Genomic DNA, 17,327 nt, shown 5'->3' with positions numbered 1-17,327 from the left:
GGCTTGCAAAGGCCCGGAGGCAGGAACAAGCCCTGCTGTTGCAGAAAAGCTGCTGCAGAAAAGCTGCCTTGTGCGGCCAGAGCAAAGACAGCGAGGGCCCGGTGGGGATGGTGGGCTTGGGGCGGGAGAAGTGGGCGGGGGTGGCCATATGGGGCATTTTAGGCTGCGGGCTTGGATTTTAGGAGAGGTGGGCCACCGTCCAAGGGTTTTGAGAACGGACGTCCGTGGACACCGGAGACCGCGGGACCCCCGGAGAGTGCGGTTTGCGCTAGCCGGAGGGAGGCGGGGCCGGAAAGAGCCGCGGCGGACCCCGCCCCCGGGGCTGGAGCCCGTGACGTCCCGCCTCCGGCCCCGCCCACGCAGCCCGGAGCCCGCGCGCCTGCGGTCGGAGGTTGGCGGTGTTCGCGTCCATGGCAGCTGCGCTGCTCGCCCGGGCCTGCGGCCCCAGCCTCCGAGGTGGGTGCGCTCCCGCTCCGCTCAGCGGGGCGGCGGCCCGGGCCGGCCGGGCTCTCCCCGGCAACGGCGGGAGGGCGGGCGGCGCCCCCTTCGGGAGCGCGCGCGGCCTTCGCCCTAGTTGGGCCGCTGCCGGCGCCTGCGCGGCCCCGGCTCCTGTTCCGACCCCCGCCTGCCGTCCGGCACTCGCAGTCGTATCAGCGCCCCGAGCGTCATTTCCCCGCCCCCTCATGTCCGGGGCGCGTCCCTCCTCCCGAGCCAGGCCTGGGATTGAACCCTGACCCTGGGACTTTGACCTTGGACGAGACGCTCGGCCCGTTCTCCTCGTCTGGCGGGCGCGTGGGTAAAATGGTCCCGCCAATGTGTTACTGTTCTCAGGGAGTTGTTACAGGTTTGAATCAGACACAGCCTGTGTAACACACTCAGTTCAGCGCTTGGCATATGGTGCCCAGTGGATGTTAGGTCTTCACACTGCGCTTCACATTGCACCTTTCCCAGCTTCTTTCTCTCCCTGTAGCAGCAGTGACACACGTGGCCAGGGCTTCCTTTGCCTGGCCAGAGACCCAGCTCACCCTGCAGGACTGCAATAAGGGGACCTCCCCCCCCCCCCCCCCCCCCCTCCATTGAGGTCTGTCTCTGTCAGGCCCTGTGCTGAGTGCTACAGTCAGGATCTTTACCCCTTCCACCCCCAGGAGCTAAGTGCTGTTGGCCTCCACATTTTCTGGGAACTGAGACCCAGTGAAGTTAAGATCCTTGCCTGAGGACACAAAGCTGTCTTATTATTACCAGTAGTGTCCTAATGGGATAGTTGTGTGCCAAGTGTTTAGTAAGTGGAGAAAGCATTCTGTTGGTGTGCATTTCTGAACAGCAGCACTATTGACATGTTGGGCCGATGATTCTTTTATTTTGTACTTTTTAAAAAAATTTTAGAGATAGGGAGTGAATGTGAGCTGAGTAGGGGGCGGAGGGAGAGACAAACTTTTTATTTTCCTATTAAAAAAATTTTTTTAATGTTTATTTTGAGAGAGTGGGGGAGGGGCAGACACAGAGCCCGATGTGGGGCTCTAGCTCAGGAACTGTGAGATCATGACCTGAGCTGAAATCAAGAGTCCAATGCTTAACTGACTGAGCCACTCAGGTGCCCTGAGAGACAGAATCTTTTTTTTCTTTTTTTTTTTTTTGAGAGACAGTCTTAAGCAGGCTCTACACTCAGCGTGGAGCTGGCCGCAGAACTCGATCCCACAACCCTAGGATCATGACCTGAGCCAAAATCAAGAGTCAGATGCTTAACCGACTGAGCCACCCAGACATCCCTGGGCAGATAATCCTTTGTTGTGGGATCTGTCCTGTACATTGTAGGTAGGGTGTTAGTACCCCTGGCCCCTACCCAGTTCATAGCGGTAGCATTTCGCTCTTCAGGTGTAACAACCAGAATTGTTTCCAGACGTTGCCACATGTCCTTTGGGACATTCCTGGTGGAGGCCCACCAAGTCATTGGTTTGTGATGGTGATGATGATGCAATCCCTTTCCACCAACACCTGTTCTTGCCGGCAGCTCTGCGTCCTTGGGACTGGCGTCAGTTGCATACTATCTACCAGTCTGTGGAACTTCCCGAGATGCACCAGATGCTGCGTCAGACGTGCCGGGAATTTGCCAAGAAGGAGCTGGTTCCCATTGCCGCCCAGGTGGACAAGGAGCATTGCTTCCCGACAGCCCAGGTGAGAGTTCCAACCTCAGCAGCCCCTGATGGTGGTCTGCCAGCTCCTCCTGGATGTGTGGGGACAGTGACAGCCAGAGGCACCGAGACTCCCAAGCCAGGAACCCTGGGACCCAGAAAATGTTCTGGAGGTTTCCTTCGTTCAGCACGAGGCCTGGATTTAACTTCTGGAATAACAGTAATAATGGTGCGTGGTCGGCATGCTCACTGCGTGCCAGGCCTTGTGCCTATAGTAAGAGTTAACGCTTGCAGGGTGCTTGGCACGGTTCTGAGGCGTGCCAGCCCATCTGCGTCTCACCGTAGCCCTGTGAGGTGAGGGTACTGGCATCATACATCCGGTTGTGCGGTTGGTGAACCCAGAGGGACTCAAGGGTTCAATAATGGGCCCCAGGTCACGGAGCTCGGGAGTTGCACAACTAGGGCTGGGACCCAGCTCTTCGCCAGACCCGGAGCTCTGAGTGCGAGTGCTCTTTCCCTTGATGTCGGCGCATCTGTGATTTCACGTTTAAGATGTTCCTGCCGTAGGGGCGCCTGGGTGACTCAGGAGGTTAAGCGTCCAACCCTTGATTTCAGCTCAGGTCGTGATCTCACGGTTTGTGAGATCAAGCCCCACTTCGGGCTCTGCGCTGACAGCAAGGGCCCTGCTTGGGATTCTCTGTCTCCCTCTCTCTGCCAACCCCCCCCCCCCCACCGCCTCCAGTAAATAAACTTTAAAAAAAAAAAGCTGGGGGCGCCTGGGTGGCGTAGTCGGTTAAGCGTCCGACTTCAGCCAGGTCACGATCTCGCGGTCCGTGAGTTCGAGCCCCGCGTCAGGCTCTGGGCTGATGGCTCGGAGCCTGGAGCCTGTTTCCGATTCTGTGCCTCGCTCTCTCTTTGCCCCTCCCCGTTCATGCTCTGTCTCTCTCTGTCCCAAAAATAAATAAAAAACGTTGAAAAAAAAATTTAAAAAAAAAAAAATAAATAAAAAAAATAAAAAAAAAAAGCTGTTCCTGCTGTATTCCCGGGTCTGGCAAGCCATGTGGCACATGGTATAAATATCCAATAGCTATTTGTTCAGTAAATAACTTGTAAAAGAGGAAACCTTTCTGGCCTCTTCTCTTGGCCTGTTTTTTTCACTCTTAAGGAGTTCAAGAGTTGCCATCCATGTCTTCTGGGCTCTGGGGCCACTTTTCCAGCTTAGAAAATACTGTGCTGATCACAGCATATTGGGCACTGTGCTTAGAACCGTGGCAGTCCCTGGGGAGCTCCAGGTATAGTAGAACCTGGCATTCTGGGCACTGGCATCAGGGGGATAACTTTTGAGTTGTTGAGTACTTCATGCGCACCTTCTTAGTCTAGTCCTGAGGACGTCCTCACCTGCAAGTCTAATCTCCATTTTGCTTCTAGAATGCTTACAAGGATTAAGTGGGGTAATGCCTGTCAAATTCTGGTGCCTCCTGGCCCTTGGGAAATGGTAGCTATTATTAATACCATTACGTTGAGAAATTTGAGGCAGAGGTAAAGTGATTTTCCAGGGTTACTGATCTGTGGTGCTAGACTTCATATCCCAAGTCTGGCTGGCTCCAAAACCCTTCTCCATCCACACTATCCACGTGGTTGTTCCAGAAGCCCTGCTGGCAGGCAGGGAAGCCCCCTTCTAGTTGGGAATATTCCCATCAAAGGTCTAAGCTGCCCTTCTGCCCTCTGTACCCACATGCCCTGCTCTCAGTAACCTTATCTGGCAGTTTCCCTTCATCTTTCAGTGCCGTTAATGGAGATGTAAACAAACGCCATCTCTCTGCAGACAGAGGATGGGAGTGAGCGGATGACATTGACAAGCAGGAAGAGCTCAGAGGCGCTCTCCCCAGAGCGGTTATGTGAGCGTGGCTGTGTGCTGGGGCTTTTCTTACCAAAAGACAGTCGGCTTGATTTACTTTTCCTATCCTATTCCTACATTCCCTCAAATTCTTACTAATATTACAGACAGATTTGCTCTGGGCAAGAAAGCTGGCAATAGAAACAGACTTTTTGAGAAGCTCCTTTGAACTAATCCTCTGGCTTTATAGTCTCCTCCCTGCTTCCTGGTGCTGGCTATTTTTCAAGCTAACCCTCCGGAATAGGGGCAGACACAGGTATGGAGGGAGGAGACCATGGGCGGCAGGCAGCCTCCTTCCCCCTGGCAGGTGGGGGCAGCTCATCAGGATCTGCCGAATGCACGGCCATGGCTCAGAGTCACGATGGCATCTGTATTTGGGTCTGTGTCGGTCAGGGTGTTTTCATGTCTGTGATGTCACCAAATCGTCCCGAGTCCTGCTGTTGTTATCCCCTTTTCATAGATGACAAAGGAGCTGTTGTTTGAATTGCCTGGGGCTGTAGAGCTAGGAAGGAGTTGTGCTAAATCTTCGGATTTTGCCACCACCCTGCTTGTCTTGATGGCTGATGGGATTATGGAGGTTAATCAGTACTGGCCTCCCTTGGCCACAGATTGAGGAGGCCTGCTGGGTTTTTGCTTCCTCCCTCTCTGTGTTTCGGGGAGTGGGGGGGTGGTGCTCATCTCCCAGTTGCAGCAGGAAGGCCAGGGCTTAAGCGGGCAGAGGGAACAGAGCTCTAGCCACACAGAGGATATGGCGGGTTGCGGAATTCAAGATAATAATCCCACTAGTGTTTCCAGATAAAATAGACATAGGAACAGGAATAACTATCATTTAGGGGTTACCGTATTCTAGGTGCTTATGCCTTACATCTTCAGCACAACACTCTGGGGGTAGTTACTTAAATTATCTTCGGTTTTTAGATGAAAACGGAAGCCACGGGTTAAGCTTCTTGCTTCCCAGTCACACATTATAGAGTCAGTAGGAGTCTATAGACTCCTGAGCCCGGCCTGGCCTATAGTAGATGCTTAGTTAATGATTTCTAATATTTTTTCACCACCGCCCAGAAATGTGGGTTTATGGGGGAAGGGTCAAGGGGAGAAGAATTGGGGGAGGCAGACCAACTATTAGGTGGAAGGCTGGTGCCAATTTCTGGTTACTTGGCTGGTTTGGGAACCTAAGTTCAACTTCATTCTTCCTGGGTCCAAACCAAAAAAAAAAGAAAGAAGAAGAAAAAAGGGTGTAAATATAAACTTACAATGTTATTTTGTCATAAAGGGAAGCAAGAAATAAAATGGTGTTTCAACTGATTTTGGACTCACCAAACTTTATGTGTAGAAAACTGAGCCCGGGCGCCTGGCTGGCTCAGTCAGGAGAGCACGTGACTCTTGATCTCAGGGTCACGAGTTCAAGCCCCCTGTTGGGTGTGGAGCATACAAAACAAAACAAAACTGAGCCCCATTTCTTCTTCACTCAGTGACTGTTTATTGAATAACTTTAATAGACCAGGTGCAACACCTCGTCTTTTTCATGCCCTGGCAGGTGATGGTGCTACGCTGACCTGGTTAGCCACATAGAAGCCTCTAGGGCCCTACCCCATTTTCTTCTTCCTCATAGCCACCGACTCTTGTTAATTCCACCCTGGAAATGTGTCCTGATTGCCACCTCCCATGTGTCTCAAGCAAACTTCATCGGTCTGTGTTCGGGAGCATCCCGTTCATAACCCATGATCCTGGTTGTGCCCAGCACATCGCCGGGCGTATGTCTTCCAGCACGGATGTTGCAGGCAGTGAGCTCCCATTTGTGTTTGCACGTCCCCGTGCACACAACACTTTGCTCTCAATGAGTGCTCGTCCTTCAGCAGATGGTCGCCCAGCTGTCAGGTAGCCCCGAATGTCCTTGCTGCATCAGCTCAGAGTACCCACGAGCCGACAGCGGACACTAGAGGCGGTGGCCAACAGGGCCTCTTTCCCTCGGATACGCAGCCAATCTCCAACAGGCTGGGAGATTTGATTCTTCTAAGGGGATTAGTTTGGGCTCTAGTGAGCACACACATACTTAGGATCCATTTGATTTGTAAAAATGTGAGCTCTAGAGGCGACTTGAGGCATTGACTTTATATGAAGTACCTGCTCAGCGTCTCCCAAACCCAAGGCAGGCGGTGCCGAAGGCTCGTTCTGTCGCAACCAGGAAAGGGGTGTTACTCTTTCTCGCGTCTTGGGAGTTTGGAGACCAGTAGGCTTGGCCTTGTCGGGGCTGGTGCCTCTCTTTGGGTTGCAGGTCTGGCTCCCAGACACAAGAGACCGAGGGTGGCCATATGAGTAGCTCCGGGAGGTTCCCCTTGGGACGACTCTGAAGCCCAGGCCCCTCTGCTGGTAGCTGGTGGCCATCCGCGCACTTAGATCGGAAACGATTTCTACCACTGGACACGTGTTCTTTCTGTTTCTGCTGCTTTCCATCTTGGCCCTGCTTTCTTTCTCTTTTTGATGATACTGCGTGTTCTTTCCACGGCCCCGCTGGTTCTTTCCCTCGATGCCGGTCTCTTTTCCAGGACACATTTGGGTGATCGCACCTCGCGGCCATTACTGCTTCTGCCTCCGTGTTGTTCCTAGAACATTCCTGCCTCTGGCCGTACCCTTTTGCCAGAGTTCTCACGATCTGCTTCAGAATAGAAAGGTTGGAAAGGGCAGCCCCAGGCCCCAGGGATCCCTGGTGAAACTGGGGGAACCTGGCTGTGTGCAGGCTCTGGGCCTGGTGTGGGTGAGTGCCTGCCCTCAAGCATGTTGGGGCTGGAGGTTTTTCAAGCAGACACTGATGGCAGGAGGTGGGGGAGGAGGGGACATGGGTGAGACTCTCAAGAGGAATGGACCCGTCAGGGGTACAGTGATCTCCTACAGTGACAGCTGCCTGGATAGCCAGTGGGAGGCGCTGCAGAGGGGAGAGTGCCCGGAACTCTGGCTTCCTTGTAGCGTAGACTTGGCTTGATTCCTTGCGTCCTGGAACCCCACCTGGGATTTGGGTTTCCTTTTTGTTTCCGGGGACGAGGTGGAGTTGTGGGACGTTGGACTAATCCGACCTTTCTTCCGGGCCGAACCCGGAAGGGCTGTGGCATGAGGAGGAGGTTGGGTGGCACTGGTAGGTAGCGTGGGGCAGTTTTGCCGGTAGGCCAGAGAGAGCCTTCCAGCGGGGTGCCCTTCTAGGCTCGCGCATGCGTCCTGGAGGCCTGCGTGTTTCCGGCACCTGGTGGAGTGTGGCCCGGACCCCTAACCCGGCACCACATGCCTTTAACAAAATGCCATTTCTCCCCCTGGCGTGGGTGAGTTGGCTACCTTCAGGTGTGGGTCTGATGGTTTCTGTTTGGAGGCCACGCTCGTGCTGGCACAGCGTCCTGTGAGGCCCCACATGGGTTCAGATACAGCCCCGCGTAGGTCACTCTGCCTTGCACCCCCCCCCCCCCGCCCCCCGCCGGGTGCTTCCCACCTGCTGAAGCGATACAGCATCTCGGAGCAGGCCGCCGCCCCCCTCTGACAGCAGGTGTGCGGTCAGCACAGAACATTTGTCTTTTCAGCAGTTCTCGAAATGACACATCCCTGGTGCCTCTGGGTACTTTATCACCGTCTTTTAGTTTCCTCTTGCTGGTGTCCACAGACTAGCGGCTTGAAACGACACCACGTTGGCACAAAAACAGACACATAGATCAATGGAATAGAATAGAAACCCCAGAACTAGACCCACAAACGTATGGCCAACTCATCTTTGACAAAGCAGGAAAGAACATCCAATGGAAAAAAGACAGTCTCTTTAACAAATGGTGCTGGGAGAACTGGACAGCAACATGCAGAAGGTTGAAACTAGATCACTTTCTCACACCATTCACAAAAATAAACTCAAAATGGATAAAGGACCTGAATGTGAGACAGGAAACCATCCAAACCCTAGAGGAGAAAGCAGGAAAAGACCTCTCTGACCTCAGCCGTAGCAATCTCTTACTCGACACATCCCCAAAGGCAAGGGAATTAAAAGCAAAAATGAATTACTGGGACCTTATGAGGATAAAAAGCTTCTGCACAGCAAAGGAAACAACCAACAAAACTAAAAGGCAACCAACGGAATGGGAAAAGATATTTGCAAATGACATATCGGACAAAGGGCTAGTATCCAAAATCTATAAAGAGCTCACCCAACTCCACACCCGAAAAACAAATAACCCAGTGAAGAAATGGGCAGAAAACATGAATAGACACTTCTCTAAAGAAGACATCCGGATGGCCAACAGGCACATGAAAAGATGTTCAACGTCGCTCCTTATCAGGGAAATACAAATCAAAACCACACTCAGATATCACCTCACGCCAGTCAGAGTGGCTAAAATGAACAAATCAGGAGACTATAGATGCTGGAGAGGATGTGGAGAAACGGGAACCCTCTTGCACTGTTGGTGGGAATGCAAATTGGTGCAGCCGCTCTGGAAAGCAGTGTGGAGGTTCCTCAGAAAATTAAAAATAGACCTACCCTATGACCCAGCAATAGCACTGCGAGGAATGTACCCAAGGGATACAGGAGTACTGATGCATAGGGGCACTTGTACCCCAATGTTTATAGCAGCACTCTCAACAATAGCCAAATTCTGGAAAGAGCCTAAATGTCCATCAACTGATGAATGGATAAAGAAATTGTGGTTTATATACACAATGGAGTACTACGTGGCAATGAGAAAGAATGAAATATGGCCTTTTGTAGCAACGTGGATGGAACTGGAGAGTGCGATGCTAAGTGAAATAAGCCATACAGAGAAAGACAGATACCATATGGTTTCACTCTTATGTGGATCCTGAGAAACTTAACAGAAACCCATGGGGGAGGGGAAGGAAAAAAAAAAAAAAAAGAGGTTAGAGTGGGAGAGAGCCAAAGCATAGGAGACTGTTAAAAACTGAGAACAAACTGAGGGTTGATGGGGGGTGGGAGCGAGGGGAGGGTGGGTGATGGGTATTGAAGAGAGCACCTTTTGGGATGAGCACTGGGTGTTGTATGGAAACCAATTTGACAATAAATTTCATATATTAAAAAAAAAAAAAAAAAAAAGAAACGACACCACGTTATTATCTGACAGCTCCTGGAGATCAAAAAACCTGATGTGGGACCCGCTGGGCTGAGAGCCGCATGCTGGCCGGGCGCTTCCTTCTGGCGGCTCCAGAGAAGGGGCCATCTCCTTGCCTCCACGGCTCCACAGCATCTAGCACACGGAGGCCACCTGCACTCCCAGCTCATGACCCCCTCCAGGCGGCGCTCGGGTCCCTCTGACGTCTGCTTCCATTGTCACCTCTCGTTCTCCGACCCTCCTGTCTCCCTCTTTCCCTTGTAAGGACCCTGGAGATGACATTGGGCCCCCCTGGGTAATCCAGGGTAACCCCCATCTCACCAGCCTTAATCTCACCTGCAGAGCCTCCCACCCATCTCGCCCCCCTGTGGCTGCAGAGCTTCATTGCAGTTGCGGCTCTGCAGCTCACTGCCTTTCGGCAGACACTTGCGGTCTTTCTGGAGTGGCGGAGGGGAGTAAGGTCACCCCAGGTGTGGAGTCTTACAGGAGAGTCTCCCCAGGAGCGGTTCAAGGCAGAATCTGGTAAGAGATTCATAGAGGGGCGCACAGATCGTTATGGAAGTGCCCCTCCTCCCATCCATTCTTGTCCGGATGCCAACTTGTCAGCTACTTAATGATAGTAAGTGCCATTCACTGATCAGCTTGTGCCCGGCACTGGGCTCAGCATTTTATATATATTGTCTCAGTCCTCAAACAGTTCTGTGACGAAGATCCTATTTGCAGAGGAAGTGTAACAATTTTATAATCATGGAAATAATATTATAGAAAAGTGAGAAGATATTGTGAACATTCTTATGTTTGCTTCTTTTAAGTTAAAATAACGTAAGAACACGGTTACAAGAATCTAGTGACATAGAGGGGCTCGTGGAAAGCAACGGTGCCCTTCTCCTCCCCCCACCCCCCGCCCCCCACCCCTGCTGCTCCCCACAGTCACTTGGTTTTATTTGCTTCTTTTTGAAGCTCGGTAGGTTGTGTGTGGTCGCCGTTGGGCAGAAGGAAAGCAGGCTGACGGAGGGTAGGCAGTTCGTCCCAGGTCAGAGGAGCAGAGCTGGGTGGTGTGCTGAGCTGGTTATGGCCCTGGGGTCACGGCCCGGGGTGCAGTCCAGCTGCACTGCCTCGGGGCTCTGGCCCCGAGCAGGTTGCTTCATGTGTCTGAGCTCTGGAAAGACTCAGATGCAGAGCTGGGCACGTAGTAGTCACTTGATGGTTGACCATTACTAGTATTGTTGTTCTGCATCAGAAATTCCAAACTCTTACCACTTATTCGCTCTTTCACGGGCACTGGGAATAGCACAGTGGGCAGACAGCAGTCTCTGCCGTCACGGTCAGGGAGAAGGATCGTAACCGAAACCAGCGGAGTAATAGGTGTGAACCTGCACCCGCCTAAGCGCCGCATTGGAAAGGCGGAGATTCTGGGAGGGCACGCATTTAGAGGACAGAGACGGCAGCTGGAAGAAGCGAGGCTCGAGCTGAGGTCTGAAAGGAAGGAGGCCGCAACAACTCATTTGCAAATGATCGGAAACAGCATGTGCAAAGACCCTGTGGTGGGGCGGCAGAGTATGTGCGTGGGGCTGAGAAGGTCAGTATGACACTACGCTGCCCTGCTCCTTACCTTGGAGGCCCCTGAAGGCTTTCTGTACCTTCTGCCTGCTCGCTGGCTGTGGCTGCAGACACAGAGGTGAGCCAGTGTGGAGTGTGGGGGCACAACAGCTTCTGTCCACGGTGCTGTCGTGCAGACCTCAGCTGAGGCTGGGTCTTCAGTGTCTGGATTCGGGCATCATGGGGTGGGTGGATGGGGCCACATGGCCTGTTTCTGCAGACACCAGCTCAGGAGCTAAGGGGTTCTCACCCGACGGCCCTTGCCATGACATCCTTCCTTGGGGCCAGGTGAAGAAGATGGGCGAGCTCGGGCTTCTGGCCATGGATGTGCCCGAGGAGCTAAATGGTGCCGGCCTTGATTACCTGGCCTATGCCATTGCCGTGGAGGAGATCAGTCGGGGCTGTGCCTCTACAGGAGTCATCATGAGTGTCAACAACGTGAGTTCCCTCTCCTGGGTCCCTGGGACACACAGGTGGAGGGGAGGCTCCCGTGGGCAGGTGGGCACTCTGGCCATGTGTCCAGGCACCCTGGGCACAGCCAGGCCTTGGTGCCCAGCCCCCAACCTCCTCTGGGCTTGGTCCTTTCAGGTAGGGCCCTGGAGAGAACAGGTCTTGGGGTGGGGTCCACAGGCAGGCAGGTGGCCTCTGACCTCCTCCCCGTGCCCACCCCCTCCAGTCCCTCTACTTGGGGCCTCTCCTGAAGTTCGGCTCCAAGGAGCAGAAGCAGCTGTGGATTACCCCTTTTACCGGTGGTGACAAAATTGGCTGCTTTGCACTCAGTGAACCAGGTACCACGGTGGGACAGCGGTCGGCCCCCATCCCCTCACCTCAGGGTCAGAGTGACGGACTTGGGTTGGAGCTGGGTTGTCCCCCCAGGGCAGAGGCAGGAGGGGGGCCCATGAGAGGCGAGGGCACAGGTCTTCCGTGCGGGCCGCCTGGGAGCGATCAAGGAGCACGCAGTCACCTCAGCTGAGCCAGAGGGATGCCTGGCTCTGGGGTCCCTTCGGGGTGAAGACGCCCTGCTGTGCCACCCTCCTCCCCTCCTGGACTAGTCTCCGAGGACTCTGGGAGCTGGTGTGACCTGGGAGCTTTCTGTTAGGAGCCAGAACCCTGATTCTTTGGAGGCCAGGTGGCAGGGGCCTCGTGCTCACAAGCGGGGGGGGGGGGGGGGGGGGGAGCCCGGGTCCCCTGCTTGCTGGTGGCAGCGCCCTTTGCGGGGTGGAGGCGGTGGATTCTGAGTCTGTGCATGGGGCAGGGAATGGCAGCGACGCAGGAGCCGCCTCCACCACCGCCCGAGCGGAGGGCGACTCGTGGGTCCTGAACGGCACCAAGGCCTGGATCACCAACGCGTGGGAGGCCTCCGCCACCGTGGTCTTTGCCAGCACAGACAGATCCTTGCACAACAAGGTGGGGACCCCAGGGGGAGGGTCGATGAGACCTCCGGGATGCAGACCTTTCTCAGTTTCTTCACCCGAATCCCGTCGGCTCCGTGGAGCTGTTCTGCTCTTGGCCACCTTGGGGCTGCCCCTTCCCCTCTCTGGCCGGTTGTTGGCCTGAGGCTGGAGTCTGCACCACCCCCAGGGAGGCCAGCAGAGGGCGTCCCGGCCTGAGATCTGAGGGAGGGAAGGGGCTGCTCGGTGTCTGGTGGGGGATCAAGGGGTGTGGCCTGGGCCAACCCCTGAGAACCTCGCTGGGTATGCCTCGCAGGGCATCAGTGCCTTCTTGGTTCCCATGCCGACGCCTGGGCTCACGCTGGGGAAGAAGGAAGACAAGCTGGGCATCCGGGCCTCATCCACGGCCAACCTCATCTTTGAGGACTGTCGCATCCCCAAGGACAACCTGCTGGGGGAGCTGGGGATGGGCTTCAAGATAGCCATGGTGAGCCCGGCAGTGGGGGCAGGGGCTCTGGGGCCCCGCTGGCCAGCCACTGACCGGGGCCTTCCCCACAGCAAACCCTGGACATGGGGCGCATTGGCATTGCCGCCCAGGCCCTGGGGATCGCCCAGGCCGCCCTCGATTGTGCCGTGAACTATGCCGAGAATCGCAAGGCCTTCGGGGCCCCCCTCACCAAGCTCCAGAGCATCCAGGTAACGAGTGGAGCCTAGCCTGGATGCCGGAGGGAGGGCAGCCCGGCCTTTCCTCTCCGGCTCCCAGGTGAGCTTTTACCTGCTTGCAGGCTCTCCCTCCTCCTCCCTCTTGTCCTGGGAGGGAGGGGTGGGGGGTGGGGCGGCCACTGACTGAGGCGGGGCTGGGTTCTTGCAGTTCAAGCTGGCGGACATGGCCCTGGCCCTGGAGAGTGCCCGGCTGCTGACCTGGCGTGCTGCCATGTTGAAGGCTAACAAGAAGCCTTTTACCAAGGTGCCTGTGGCAAGGGGGGTCCCTGGGCATGGCCCAGAGCTTTGGTGTGCCGAGGGAGAAGTCCGGGTGGGGCCCCGCTTCCTTGGGCCTCGTAGGCTTACTGCTTCAAGGTGAGGCTCCCCAGGCCCGGCCTTGCTGAAGGGCCATGAGCTGGGGGCTCCTCCCCAAAGTAGTTTCTGACCCCACCGTCCCCTGTGCTTAGGAAGCAGCAATGGCCAAGCTGGCTGCGTCGGAGGCTGCAACTGCCATCAGCCACCAGGTGAGTGTCCTGGGTGCATGAAGAGGTGCCTGGGTGTGAGGTCCCTGGACTGAGTAGCTGAAAGTGGGCCGGTTACCCCTCCCTCGCTGGTCCCTTACTGTGGCCGATCCCGCCCCTGACACGGCCTTTTCCCTCCCGATCCCCTGCTTTCCCCCGCAGGCCATCCAGATCCTGGGTGGCATGGGCTACGTGACAGAGATGCCGGCCGAACGGCACTACCGCGACGCGCGCATCACTGAGATTTATGAAGGCACCAGCGAGATCCAGAGGCTGGTGATCGCTGGGCACCTGCTCAAGAGCTACCGGAGCTGAGCCCCACTCAGGTGCCAGGCTGACCTGAGGCCCGAGGGGAAGGGGGCAGGAGCCATGAGGCCTTAGCCCTGGCTCCCATCAGGGATGCTGGGGGGGGGAGGGCGTGCCTGCCTTCTGCTGTGGATTCACCTGTTGCCCTCACTCTGCCCGCCCCAGACCAGACTGCCTGGGGGTTAAGTCTGGGAGAAAGGAAAGGTGAGGGGCGGTGGCCAGCATCAGAGGACACCCATCTTCAGCTCGGTTTTTTGGCTCTGCTTCCTTTTCACAACCGTGCCTTGTTTTCTTTATCTGAGTGGACCTGGCCTCCTGGCGGCTGAGTTACCACCATGGGGCCCCCATTTCCTTTCTCAGGTGGGACAGGCTCTTGGCAGTGTCTGCTCCTCTCCCTGAGGTCGGGAGTCGGGGGAGGAGTGGGCTGGGGGCCAGAATGACCGGGCCTCATTGTAGCACAAGTTGTGTTCTCCTCGGGGTTCCCAGGGACGTCTCGGGAAGGCTGTGTGGCTGGGTGACTGTGGAGGACCTGGCGCCCCATAACCCTGTACTTTGTGTGGGAAGGGCTCCGAATCACTCTTCGGGACAATTGAGTGTGGAAACTAATAAAGAATACCTGTGCTCTGGTCCTCATGTCCTTGTCTGGGTGCTGCTGGGGAGATGGCCCGCTGGTGGCTTCTGCTGCCCCCTGTGAGTATGAGTGTGTGTGTGCGCGTGTGTAAGGCTGACTGCAGGGGCGGCCGTCTGCACGGGAGGGCTCCGGGACCAGGCAGGGTTGACTCAGTTAAGGAAGATGCAGGGCTGGGGTGAGGGGCTAGGACAGTGGCCACCAGGTAGGGAGGGCAGGTCAGGGCCTCTGGGCCCATACTTGGGCCCAGCCCCCGAGCAGGAGGAAGGAGGGTGCCTGATGGGTGGGGAGGGGACCAGGGACTGGGCAAAGCTCAACAGGCCTGCAAGACCGGCTGTGGAAGGGGGGGCCTCAGCAGCGTCCTTTGCTCAGGGTGGCCGTGCTGGAGCTGCCGGTGACGGGCCTGGTGTCCCCAGCTTTGAACGACTGCCGTCCAACGTGATGAGGCTGCGGCAAGAAAAACGGAACAGAGAGAGATTTCAGAGGAGCCGGGGTCGGCCCTCCCCGTGAGGCCTCTGGAGGGAACTGGAGGCGGAGCCGTGACCCATCTGGAGCCCCCATCGCGTGGGCGCCGACCGGCCCGGACCCTCTTGGTGGCGGAAGCTGCCGGGAGCCTGTCGCCCTATCCCCGGGCCCTTCCTTTGCTCCCACGCGAGGGGCTGGCTGGGTGCGCCGCCCACCGCGGGTCCTGGAGGTCAGGTCAGCTCTGCGTGGCGGAGCGGCGCGCACGCGCTGTGGGGCGGGGCCGCAGGTGTGCGGGCGTCCTGCTACCGAGCCGCACCTGTGGCCGCATGCGTCTTCCCCGCACGCTCTCTAGGTCAGGCTGCGGCCCCGGGCGGGCAGGCGGCAGGCGGGTGGAGGACATCTGGGTGATCTGCGCCCCGTCCTGCTCCAGGTGAGCGCCCAGGGGCTTGGGTCCTAGCTCACACCCTCTTTGGGGCTCCCAGATCTGCCCCTGTCGCCGCCCTGGGCTCAGGTGCCAGCCTGAGGTGGGGGGTGCGGGTGGGAGTCGGGGCTTCTCCCCAGCAGCGGTCAAGTTAGACCTACCCCAGCCGAAGCAGATGAAGGTCTGTCACTCCCGAGACACCGACCCCACGAACAGCTGGGAAGGGGTGTTCCTATGGCTCCGTGACCCCTTCAGCCAGATGGCACTGGCTCCTGGCCCAGCTGAAGGATGAGGGAACGGGCAGGTGGTTCCTGTTGTCTGGGCCATTATTCTAGGTAGGGTGGGGGATGGGGGGGGTGAGGGAGTTTAATGACGTTGAGGCCCAGAGGGGAACAGAGGGAGCCCAGACTGAGCCTTAGCCCCGGGCAGGGGTAGTCCAGCTGGAACCCAGCTCTCCTCAGGACTCCGGCCCCTCCTGGTTTGGCTTTAGGCCCACCTGCCCCACCTGCTCCAAAGCGTGTGGGTCTTGAAGGGCCGACGGGCCTCGGGCTGGAGCCGCAGACACTGCTACTGAGTCAAAGGGCTGCACGCCAGGGGATGGGCCTGTTTCCAAGTCCCAGGTGGGTATCTGCTTCTCAGAACCGTCTGGGCCTTTCTGGGAAGACGGTGGGAAGAGCCTCACAGCGTCAGGAAGGGCCGGGAGCTGAGCCAGGGTCCAGTCTGCCCTCTAGTCCTTAAAGGGGCTGGTGGGGGTGGCGGGGGGCGGGGCAGTCAGCTCACCAACCCTTGGCTTTGACAAGGAGCGGGCCACTGGTAGATGAAGCCAGCTCACGAGTAAGTGCTGAACTCCACCCCTGCGTCTGTTTGGACCTGAACTGTTGGAGGAGGTCTCGGACATCACGTCCCTTTGTGCCCAGCATGTATTTCCTGAGAACGAGGACATTTGCTGATGCACCTACAGGATGGTTACCGAAGGGGCAGCGTAACAGTGGTCAACTGTCACAGAGAGACCCCGGTCACAATTTATCCGTTGTCCCATTGTCTTTCTCATTTGTTTTCAAGGTCCAGGGTCACTTGCCGCATTGAGAGGTCTCTTGTCTCCTTCACTCCAGGACAGTTTCTCAGATGGTGTTTGTTTCTCATGACATTGGCGTGTTTGAAGTGTCCAGGCTGGTCATTTTGTAGACTGCCCCTGGGTCTACATTAGTCTGATCATTTCAGGACTGGCTTCGTGCTGTGGATTTTTGGCAGTGAGAATGTGGTGAAGCTATTTTATTGCTGACTTCTGTTGTTGGTAGGTTACCTTCTTCTGAATTAATCTGAGGTTTATCAATGATTTCAGTCTTTCTTTTTTTTTAATGTTTCTTTTTGAGAGAGAGAGAGCGAGCGAGTGCGTTCGTGTGAGTGGGGGAGGGGCAGAGAGAGAGGGAGACACAGAATCCGAAGCAGGCTCCGGGCTCTGAGCTGCCAGCACAGAGCCCGACCCGGGGCTCGAACTCATGAACTGTGAGATCATGCCCTGAGCTGAAGTCGGACGCTCAGCCGACCGAGCCACCCAGGCGCCCCCTAGCTTCCCTTTGTAAATCTTGATACCGTGTTTTCATTATTTCATTGTTCTGAGTCCCACTGTGCATGCGTTGTCCTTTGACTTACCAGTTATTGAGAAGAGTATTATTTTATTAACATGGGATTTTCCTCGGTATTTTTTGTTACTGATTTTTTTTATACACTTGTGGTGAAATACATGTAATGTAAAACTTACCGTTTTTCTTCAACGTAAATTCAGTGGTATTTAGCACATGTACAGTGTGCAACCATCAACACCATCTCGTTCCAGAGCACTTTTGTCAGCCCAAAAGGAAATTCCGCACCCATCGGTATTGATCTTTACCTCAATTGCGATTGTGGTCTCAGAACATTTCCTGATTATTTAAATTCTTTGAAATTTGTTGAGATTTACTTCATGGTCCCTAAGTCACCTTTTCGTAAAAACCAAATCGTGTTTAAGAGATTCTTTTTCCCACTTTGATACGTCGACTGTAGTTCGTTTATTTTGATTCCTGCCTGGTGTCTCATTGTATAAATATACTTAGGAAGTTTCAAGTTTTGCACTGTCACAGACTGGTGCAGAGAACATTCTGGAATGTGTCTCCTTGTTCGTGTGTGACAGCTTCT

At 55.7% G+C, this 17,327-nt stretch overlaps 1 protein-coding gene across 1 annotated transcript; it reads left to right on the top strand.

The window, feature by feature from the left end:
* Positions 1–322: 322 nt before the first annotated feature.
* ACADS (acyl-CoA dehydrogenase short chain) lies at positions 323–14,267 on the top strand. Its single transcript, XM_058691085.1, has 10 exons — positions 323–456; positions 2,009–2,172; positions 11,007–11,156; positions 11,395–11,506; positions 11,974–12,125; positions 12,426–12,596; positions 12,668–12,805; positions 12,981–13,076; positions 13,279–13,335; positions 13,495–14,267. Exons 1-10 carry the CDS (start codon positions 411–413, stop codon positions 13,645–13,647), a joined length of 1,239 nt encoding a protein of 412 aa, XP_058547068.1. The 5' UTR covers positions 323–410; the 3' UTR covers positions 13,648–14,267.
* Positions 14,268–17,327: the final 3,060 nt, after the last annotated feature.

The sequence above is a fragment of the Neofelis nebulosa genome, chromosome 11, assembly GCF_028018385.1.
Source record: "Neofelis nebulosa isolate mNeoNeb1 chromosome 11, mNeoNeb1.pri, whole genome shotgun sequence".
Classification (NCBI taxonomy): Eukaryota; Metazoa; Chordata; class Mammalia; order Carnivora; family Felidae; genus Neofelis; species Neofelis nebulosa.
The sequence above is the reverse complement of the archived record's forward strand: the minus strand, read 5'-3'. Positions and strand labels throughout refer to the sequence as shown.

Excerpts from the sequence above, each read along its gene's own strand:
- ACADS (XM_058691085.1), top strand. The coding sequence starts at position 411 with ATGGCAGCTGCGCTGCTCGCCCGGGCCTGCGGCCCCAGCCTCCGAG. Across the intron at positions 11,507-11,973 it reads CTTTGCACTCAGTGAACCAG|GGAATGGCAGCGACGCAGGA; the intron begins GTACCACGGTGG and ends TGCATGGGGCAG. Across the intron at positions 12,806-12,980 it reads CCAAGCTCCAGAGCATCCAG|TTCAAGCTGGCGGACATGGC; the intron begins GTAACGAGTGGA and ends GGGTTCTTGCAG.